Below are 9,849 nucleotides of genomic sequence, written 5' to 3'. Positions count from 1 at the left end.
ATTGTTATTGGTTATTAGTAACTTCTGCTCACCGGTGATGTTGGAGAGAGCCAACGAGTCCATGGAGTCCCTCACACTCTGATCCGTCTTCTTCAGCTCATCGGTGATACACTCCAGGGAGTCGTCATACCACTGCTGCTCCTCCTCCTGGTAGCCTCCTCCGGCTCCATGATCCAGGTCCAGCTCCTGGATCTTCCGGCTACTGGCCGGGCCCGGATGGCTCCCATAGGCCGAATCCCCTAGCCCGTCCTGCGACTGGGCCCAGTACATGTCTGGCTGGTACTTCTTACTGGCTAGACTCTGACTTCCCCTTCCTCCACCACCACCACCACCACCACCTCCACCACTGCCGCTTCCCCCCGCCTGAGAGGACCCCTGCTTGGTCTTGACGTCGGCCTCGCTTATCCACACGTCGGCGTTTGGCCGGGCCTCGGGGTCCGCCTGCTGGAAGACCCCCTGCTCGCCGAACTTGAGCAGCAGCTGGGTCATGTAGTCCTCGTGCTCCGCCCACTCCTCCTCCCGGTCCTCGGGGCCCTCAGCCTCCTCGCCGGGGCCCCTCCAGAAGGGCTCGTCCGAGAGGCTCATGTGGGCCAGCTTGGTCAGGGTGTCGTCGGCGTTGCCGCTCAGGCCCGGGAACTTGTAGTTGACGGAGGGGGAGAAGAGCAGCGACTGGCGGCACTGGTCGGCCGAGCGGCTGCTCTTGCCCATGCGCACGCTGCGGCGGGACTCCCGGGAGCGGGCCGACTGGAAGGCGGAGTCGGAGGAGTCGGAGGCGTGCACGTCCTCGCCCAGGCTGCAGGCCTTGGAGCAGTAGATCTGTCCCTGGCGCGGCAGGAAGGGGCAGCCCAGGAGGGAGCTCTTGCACTGGGCGCAGCTGAAGCAGGACTCGGTGGCGTGCCAGTGGAGCCCGTCGTATGTCATTTGAGCGTGATCCACACCTGGAATAATTAAAAGGCTTATTAGCAGGGTTTTGGCCAAAATCCATAACCTGTGGGGTCTTTATGGGTCCTTCGGGCTGTATTTTCTACTTTTTTGTTATTGTTTTAGTAATGGTTAAAAATGTATGTTTGTTTTGGGTAATAATAAGGGCACATCTGGCACTTGTCTGAAACATTAGTTTTTTAACTAATGAATTCCTATCTATGAGCTCATGAGCATATGTACCAGGGTCGAGTTACAGCAGGAGAACCTAACCGAACGCCATTAGCGTCGCCTTACCGATGTGCTCTCCGCACGCCTCGCAGTACTCGGCGTAGAGCGACTCGAAGCACCCGCAGCAGTACGGCCCGCCGTCCTTCATGATGTACCGCTGGCCGCCGAGGATCGTCTCGCATTCGAAGCACGCAAAGTGCTTCATGTGCCAGTGGCGACCCTCCGCCTCGGTGCACTCGTCGGCGAAGATGATCTGGAGAAGGGACACACACACACACTCGATGAGATGAAGAAGACCCTCCTCGATTCTTGGGAGGCAGGGTGGTCTAGTTGGGGGCAGGATAGTCCATTGGGTACTAGGGTGTCAGACTCCTAGCTGGAAGGTTTCGGCATTCAAACCCATGTCCGATATCCTGTCCTACTAGTGTATCTGTAGGCATCCTTGGGCAAGATGCAAACCCCAATCAGCTTATTAATGGCCTGTATTTTCTTTAGAATGCGTACGTCCCAGCAAGATTATGAGCCACATTTGGGCCTCCAAAATGTGCCTCTCTGCGGTCTCGCTGCACTGTAATATAAATATATACATTCATATTTGGGTCTCCCAAACGTGCCTCACAATCTTGCTGGGACGTACACATTTTACGTCTCAGCAAGATTGCGGGAGACCCAAATGTGCCTCACAATCTTGCTGGGACGTACGCATTGTAAAGGAAACGCAGGCGATTAATAAGCAGACAGGGTTTTGTTTCACAAAGGCAGTAAAACAAACTATTGAATCATTCTTGCTCAGTGCTACACAGTGCCCCTCAGCCTGTGCTCACCTCATCGCAGGCAGAGCAGCGGGGCTTGAGCAGCTCAGCGTGGTGCCTTCCGCAGTGGACCTTGCCGTCCTGGTAGAAGTAGATGAGGTCCACCAGCAGCTCGCTGCACGTGGAGCAGGAGAAGCAGGCCGGGTGCCAGCACGGTGCCGCACCGGGCCCCGCCCTCGACGCAAACACCGCCATCTCTCCGCCGTTGACGGTCTCGCCGCACTGCAATATAAATATATACATTAATATACAAACAAACATGTCACGCCTGTGATTCATTACCGACACGTTGATTTACAAACACTCCCCGTCAGAACGCGAGGGGACGGAGTTTGATTAATGTTGGCCTAGCGTGGAGGCCTGGGTTTGTGTTTGTAACACCATCTGGTTACACAACGACCATGGATATATACATTAAGGCTCATGCTATGCCCTTCTGCTTATGTAATGCACCTCCTGCACAGCCTGCAGGAACTGGGATCATATGGCCACACAGTCTTTGCACACCTTGTTGACACAGAGGGATAAATCATAGGTCCTTCTGTGTGTGTGTGTGTGTGTGTGTTAGTGTGTGCGTGTGCATGCGTCTGGGACCGTTTCAGTGTACAGTACAGGACAACTGTTGACAAGATGAATTATGGCCGCGGGGGTATTCATAACAGCAGTCCCATTCTGACTGGTGTGTTTTCTTCGCTGCTTGCTCTATACGGGCCAAGCAGGGACACTAGCATTTTCCAGTTGAATTCAGTAATTTCACACAAGCTGTCAAACATAGAAGACCGCAAGGAAACTTTTCCTTCTGGTGTAGAGAGAGGACATAGGTTCATAGGGGGGCACCTCCATCAGACTGTTTGACAAAATATACCAGTCATATATAGCCGAATAATCTCCTTCAGGAGGCAATACAAACAGCGTAGTGACTTGGGTAGTGGCGAATATATGCACCTGATGAGGTTTAGAGTCGGTCCCTTGTACTTTAACTGGCCCTTTTAGGTCTTTGAGTTGGAAACTTAACTCTGCATACTTGCCAAATACCTAAACCCTCAAACTCATATGTTATTGCCATGGCTGCATATTTTGTGACCTCTGACCTTCACAGGTCCTCAACCTTCCTTTTTGCTCACTGAGCGTGCACCGCTGCCCGAGTGTTTAAAGAAGGTATCAAACTGTCTGATCCCATGCAGTACCGTCCTGTGAACCAACCAGCGAGCGCTGTGTGTGTGACAGGGCGGGCGGCCGGTAGAACGTACATGCTCGCAGACGCTGTGCTGAAGGCTGCGAGGAAGCAGCTTGAGGGTTCCTCTCCCCAGCGCCTCCTTCTTCCTCTGACCGCTGAACATGAGCAGCTCCTTCTTCTCCTCCTCGCTGAGGGAGTGACAGTACCGCACCTGGGGAGCAAGAGGACATGAGACGTTGGCTGGCTTGTTTGGTGTGGCGCCGAAATAGTACAGTGTGGAAAAGGTAGTGATGTTCAGTACTTGTTTTAGGTTTGTTTTTTGTTGTTGTTGGCATGGTGACATAGCCAGTGATGGTAACATTTGTATTATTATTGGGAGCATTAGGATTTTTATGAGACAAGGCAGTGAGGGCAAAACATTTGTGTGGTCCCTCGTGAAATTTGCATGACAAAATAGTATATTGTTGGCATTTTTGAGAACCTTTACCCATATTTGAAGAGTTGTAAGTGGAATAGCTTTTTAGCATTATGCATTCTTGATTTTTTTTTTTTTAGGGGGACTCGTCGCAAATCCAACGGCAGGCCGGTCCTGTCAGGTCCTCAAAAGAGGTTATAAAGTGAGTTAAGTATGAGAAGGGGCCAAGTGGCATACCGGAGCATGCTGAACAAAGGCAATTCATGACCCTCACATGCCCTTCCTAACCTCCTCCCTGAAGCGCACACACACACACACACACACACACACACACACACACACACACACACACACACACACACACACACACACACACACAATCTCCCATTGAGAACCTAGTCTTTTACAACAGCTCCTCCCCCCCCCCCCCCCTTTTTTTTGATGTCCCTCAAAAAAATATCTGAAATCCTGAGCGAGAAGCGGGGGGGGAAAGCAGGCGTTTACACAAACAAGAGGCTGTGTTTAGAGTGGAATCACGGAGACAAGGGCAAACACAGACGAGAGCCATGTGGTGCACTGCCTGTGGTGATACACAGGGGTGGTGATGGTGGTGGTGGTGGTGGTGGTGGTGGTGGTGGTGGTGGTGGTGGCGGTGGCATCACATAAAGCCTCCTTCAACCAGCAAAGCCCTCTCTCTCCCACTGCGACTGCCTCGTAAAAGCCCCAGTGCTATGACAGGAATCTGGTTGGCAGGGGCTCCCGGCAAACATCATAAAATCTTCCAGTAAGGACTCGCATTGTGCCCACACCGCACTACAAAGGGACATGATTGTGAAACAGAGAAATTCCATCCCCCCCCCCGCACGACCCTCAGTGTGATGGTTCAACGGATGCCAAGTCGCTCACATGGGCGCCGGTGGGCTTCGATATGCGGGTTCGGTGTGTGGGTTTTCGGGCTGGCGGCAGACAGCAGACATGCTGCAGTACTCGTCGCTTTGCAGACAAAATGGAGGGGTCGGAGGAGAGATATGAGCCTCTTTCGCACAATTCCTGCTAAGTTACTGGGATAACCTTTCAGGCATCAGTCGATTTTCACCATTCACTCATGCAGCTACGTTCTGGAACATTTCCCTCTTGCGCCAGGAATACATGGACCGGGGGACGTTCGTGCAGATGGCAGTAATGCAAGAACTATGATTAAGATTTACACCGAATATCGATCCCTGTTCTCAGTCAAGAAAGACCCCATGGGGTCCCCCATGACCCCCCAGGAAATGTTCCTGTGCATTGCAGGGAAAGACTGCATACGTGAAAGGGGCTTTGGAATGGGGGTATGGTGGGGAAATGAGTCTTAGCCTTGCAGACCCCTCACACTAACCAGTAACCATATGTTTTATTGAGGATGCCTGCTGGGATAGCAATTTATGATACTTGAATTTTATGCATACACATACAATTGGGGATTGTCGCACCCAGACAGACCGACAGACGCACACACACACACACACACACACACACACACACACACACACACACACACACACACACACACACACACACACACAATTACTTCTGCTAGTTAATCCTGTATTTTTTTGTTATACGCAATCAACTGGTGTATATTTTATCACACGTCCCCTATAGTGATATTTTCTTTATGTGAACACAGGCGTACAGAAACAATATAAACCACCCATGGGTTGTTTCCTACCTCATTATCGTGTGGGGGAAGCTGGTAGAGAAGCTGTTTAATTCTCAACTTCTCTCCTGGACTGTTGACGTAGGGAACCTTGTCCTCAGGCAGACAGGAGAAGTATAGCTGCACCTGGATAAGACAGAGGGGAATACAGAGGTTATAAAACCGATCACTCTTTGACACTATCCGATTTCACAATCAAAAGCCCATCAACAATTGCGCTCTCCCAATCTAGCAGCAAGGGCTCTTGTGTTTTCTTTTCCATATTCAGAAATGGACTCTATCGTGGGAGAGAAAGAACAAAAGCGTGTGCGTTGACTAATAACTGTCAAAAAGCGAGTTTGGTTACGTTTATTGAGCGTGGCACCAACACTGTCACAATTTGATTTTTCTTCTGGAATGAATGGTGCTCACAGTGGATGCAGTCTGGGTGCTCCTTTAAGAAACATATACGGCCTCTACTTTCTACTAGGTAGGCTATTATATGCATGCACAGTATGCATATGTTTCCCAAATGGTTTTTACTGCTTAGCCGCCAGACAAATGAGTCTCACAGGTACAGCAGATGATTTGTCCAGGGTCCCCGACAACAGTCGAGTACAGTCGAGACGTGAACGGAAGTGACTCCACTTTCACAAAAAAGCTCCCTTTCCTTCTAGCAGGTTTATTTGGGTTTCTAAAGTTGACCACGGTTATCATAACAATATATAACACGACGACGAGACAGTAATGTATTAACCTGGGGTCCACACTCATGGGTAAATCCAAACTTGGAAAAGTTTTCGGATGACTAGTGGGTTCATTTGCGCCGAGGCTCGTCTAGTCGGTGTCTATTCATCATGTATATTGGACCGGGCCGGTGGAATCCTAGTGATTGAGCTTCCCTAGATGAGCTGTTGGCTCATTGGCTATACTTGAAGCAGACATTATTCGCCCATTACTCAGACCCTCTCACTGGGAACTGTCATAACTAAATGAGTTATTCTCCTTTGATCCAACTTTGAAAGCCAGCAGGATGAAATCAGTATGAATCAACAAAATGGTGTGTAATTCATCCCAGAGGAGCAGAGAAGGCTTTGTGTGAGGGAGGAGGATGTGTTATGTACTACTACCTCTCTATACGGAGAGCACAAAGCTGGCTGTCCCCGTAGTGTCTCAGTGGCACTTTGACCCTGGAGTATCGGGGGGTGGAAGGGGGAGCCGGCCACTGAGGGGGCTATCCTTTACGAGGGTAGGGCAGGGGGGGGGGGGGGGGGGGGGGGGGGGGGGGGGGGGGGGATCATTAAAGCCCGTCAGATAAAGAGGTTGGATGTGTTCCATGGCGGACCCCCTGCTGCTAGTGCTGTCTAGTGGGGGGTGGGGCGTTGGTGGTGGTTGAGGGACAACAGCAATTTAGCTTGACAATCGGCTCAGAGTTTACCCCCCCCCCCCCCACCATAAATTATGCACGTTTTCATGCTGCTATTACCCCCTCATCCAGCCTAGCTCCGGGGGTGACGGGGGGGGGGGGGGGGGGGTTGTCATCGCACCCGCTCCTCCAACTTGATGATCACCTTTAATGCACAGGGGCCATTGAGCCCTGCAATGGCTGCAGTAAAGGCATTACAGTTTAGACCCACACAAAAGGCTCGCGTATTTGGTCCCAGGGTTTTCTCTCTGTTATTCGACCACCACCGACCCCTAACCCCTCCCCCATATACCCCCTCAACCATCACCCCCCCCCCCCCTTTATTTGCCTCCTCATCCCCATCATTACTTTCATGTATGTTTACAACAAAAAAAGAGGAAAAAGTGGCGGTTGAGTATGGAAAGAGAGAGTGAGAGGAGAAAAATAGATTAAACGTGTGGAGAAGGTTCCAGATCACACTGACTGCCCTGCGGACACACACACATCACAGCCCTGCCTGAGTATGTAGGCGAGGAAGGCCCATTAAAAGGCTGCTACCCCCTCTCCCTCTCTCTCTCTTTCTCTCCCTCTGGCTGATCACCACCACCAGCACTAGGCCTGATCCGCTCGCAAACATCTGCTAACAGAGCTCCCATAATGACAACCAGACTGGGCCACACCACAGTTTGTAAATAAAAAATACACACATCCTGCCTGTAAGTGGCTCGCGGGGTAGAGACTGCCAAGTCTGTCTCAAACAAACAAACCTGGGAGAACAGACCTGATGTCTACGGTTACTATTGTGTCTCCGAGAAGCGGCATATGAACCTAAGAAGAGGCCGTATCTGGGATGTTATTCATGAGTGTGCGGAACGTCAGCCTTAAACTGGGCCAGGGAACTGGGCTACGGAGACTGAGATCAGGGGACTGAATCAAGGTCAGAGCTGTTTTTAAATTCTCTTTTGGGAGTGTTCACCAGTCTCCCATCACTGGAGGCTTCTGGGAGAAAAGGGAAACGTGCGTGTGAACGCTGTCGAATGACGTGACAAAAGGCAAAAAAAGTCCAGAACACTGTGTACTCTTCGGTATCTCAATACTGTGTCATACCCTCAGAAGGGTGAGCAGACTTAAAGTTCTCCCGACTTGCTGACGCCAACACTCCTTGAGCCTCCTCTTGATACCCAGGGCTGAACAATGTGGTTTTGATATCCTCTTGAACTGGGTCACGCTCACCTGTTCAGGCCTGAGTCCGGGCGGCACCCAGGCGTACTCCTCCAGGGCGCAGCCGGAGTCGTCGTCGGAGGTGGAGCTGCGCTGGAAGCCGAAGGTCAGCTTGCTGACTTTCTGCTCCATCATCAGTTCTCGCTGACGGGCTCCGCCCTGGTAGGTCCCCCCTGCCGCCAGCGCTGAGCTCTCTGAGTTCATCAGACGCTCCTTTCACTGGTGGGGAAGGAAACGAAGGAGGAGGAAGGAAGGGGAAATTGGACGTTAGATGGATGATAGAGGTCTCAATGATGATGAATAATGAACTGTTGGGAGAACAGGGAATCCAAGAAGGAGAAAAGTGATCACAGATACAATAGCGCAATGGATGGAGACCCGGAGAGACAGAAAGCAGAACAAATGTAAAGGAGGAAGGATTGAAATAGAGATAGGACCGCAGCATGACGAGTCTTGGTGACGTCAACCCGGTTGATGTCAGCGTCCTAATCTGTTCGTTTGCTATTTTCTTTCCCAGGCACATTTTTACAACCGGCCCTCGCTACCACCGCCTTGATTCATGTGGGCTCGAAAACCAGCTCCCAGAAGGAGCCATTACAACATATGAGCAAGCCTTACTTAATCCTCCTCTGCTGATGAATCTCCTATATAAAAGGCCTCCTCATCAAGGGAACCATACCCTACCATTTCCACAATGGTAGCATGTCACTGATTTAATTGTTTCCTACTTGCGGCTTTTGGGCCATTTCGAAGTCATTAAGAAATTCCCAAAGCTGCGAGAGGTGGCATTCTGGCTCGTTTAAGCAAAGAATAAAACGGATAAATTGGAAACTACCGCAAATGCAGAAATGAACACCAATTAACACTCATGGATAACGATGCGTTTACTGCACATTCCTTGCCAACGCTGGTTTCCACCTGGACACGAGACACTGGCACACTTCAACTGGCACCAGCATGCATCCCAAAGGAGCATATTATTTCGATTTTCTTTCTCCCACTGCCCTGCCAGGCAGGGCTGGATCCCAGGAGAGGCCCACAGGCACATGGGCTCTGGTGATGGCTCGATTATTGGAGCTCGAGGTCTGTGAAAACACCAGGCTGGCCTTGGGCAAAAACAGCCTCCCTGTGGCTACGTCTGCCATATGGGGAATGTCCACAAGCTCTTTCTCTCTCTCTATTCACCTCCCCTCTCTCTTTTTCTGGACTGTTTGTTTTCCAACCTGCTGCTGTTAGTGTCTGACCATCCTTTCATCTCTGGGACGGATGGAGCTATGGCAAACAGGTGAAAGAAGGAGAGCGGTAGGGGATGGTCGGACGGATGGACGGATGGAGAGAGAGAAAACGGACAGGCTCGCCTGATTCTCAGCAGGGGTTCAGCAGGGGAATGCAGGGAGGATGGTACTGCAGAGAGATCAAAGGATGGCACAGAGTCCTGTGATCTATGTGTGTCTGACCACACACATTAGCACAAATGCTGAGGATAATGGACATCACAGTGACCCACTGGTGGCAGAAAGAAGGCGGCTTGACTTAAAGATGGATTAGTTATTTACCCATTATTTGCCCAAAGTGACTCCCAGGGAATTCAGATACATGTCATTAAGGAGTGGGTAGGGGTTGGGTGTGTTGGTGGTTGCTGTGAGTCAGCCTCTAGACTAGACTAGACTAGATCTGATAAGTAATGAGGATTACAGCTTTTCGGCCTGGGAACAAGGGGGAGCTGATATTTTGATAACCCTTTCTGCATTATCATAATCCCACTCAGATTTGCCATACAGTTTTACACATTCGGCTTTTGCCCTTTACATTGCTGGATGAGCCACTGATGCGCAGCTGAGTTCAAGGGTTCAGGCGTAAATCAATTCTGAAATCCCCCCCCCCATCAGGGGCCCGTATGAATCACTGCAGGTCCCCCTCCTAACCACTAATGAAATCCTAAATGTATTTCCTGCACCGCCTGAGAGACCCGGCTGCACCGGCCAGGCA

The 9,849-nt window shown here is 50.9% G+C and overlaps 1 protein-coding gene across 2 annotated transcripts in view; it reads right to left on the bottom strand.

The window, feature by feature from the left end:
* prickle1a (prickle homolog 1a) overlaps positions 1 to 9,849 on the bottom strand; it is a 30,774-nt gene that overhangs the window by 2,393 nt on the left and 18,532 nt on the right. For both annotated transcript variants that reach the window (XM_056597931.1, XM_056597932.1), the window contains exons 2-7: positions 7,873 to 8,079; positions 5,268 to 5,381; positions 3,215 to 3,352; positions 1,977 to 2,186; positions 1,219 to 1,405; positions 33 to 938 (exon numbers count right to left, since the gene is read on the bottom strand). In XM_056597931.1, coding sequence (XP_056453906.1) covers positions 33 to 938; positions 1,219 to 1,405; positions 1,977 to 2,186; positions 3,215 to 3,352; positions 5,268 to 5,381; positions 7,873 to 8,064 — 1,747 coding nt within the window. In that variant the 5' untranslated portion in view covers positions 8,065 to 8,079. The remainder of the gene's footprint in view (positions 1 to 32; positions 939 to 1,218; positions 1,406 to 1,976; positions 2,187 to 3,214; positions 3,353 to 5,267; positions 5,382 to 7,872; positions 8,080 to 9,849) is intronic.

Source organism: Gadus chalcogrammus, chromosome 9 (assembly GCF_026213295.1).
Source record: "Gadus chalcogrammus isolate NIFS_2021 chromosome 9, NIFS_Gcha_1.0, whole genome shotgun sequence".
NCBI classification, from domain to species: domain Eukaryota; kingdom Metazoa; phylum Chordata; class Actinopteri; order Gadiformes; family Gadidae; genus Gadus; species Gadus chalcogrammus.
This window is presented reverse-complemented; position numbering and strand designations above follow the sequence as displayed.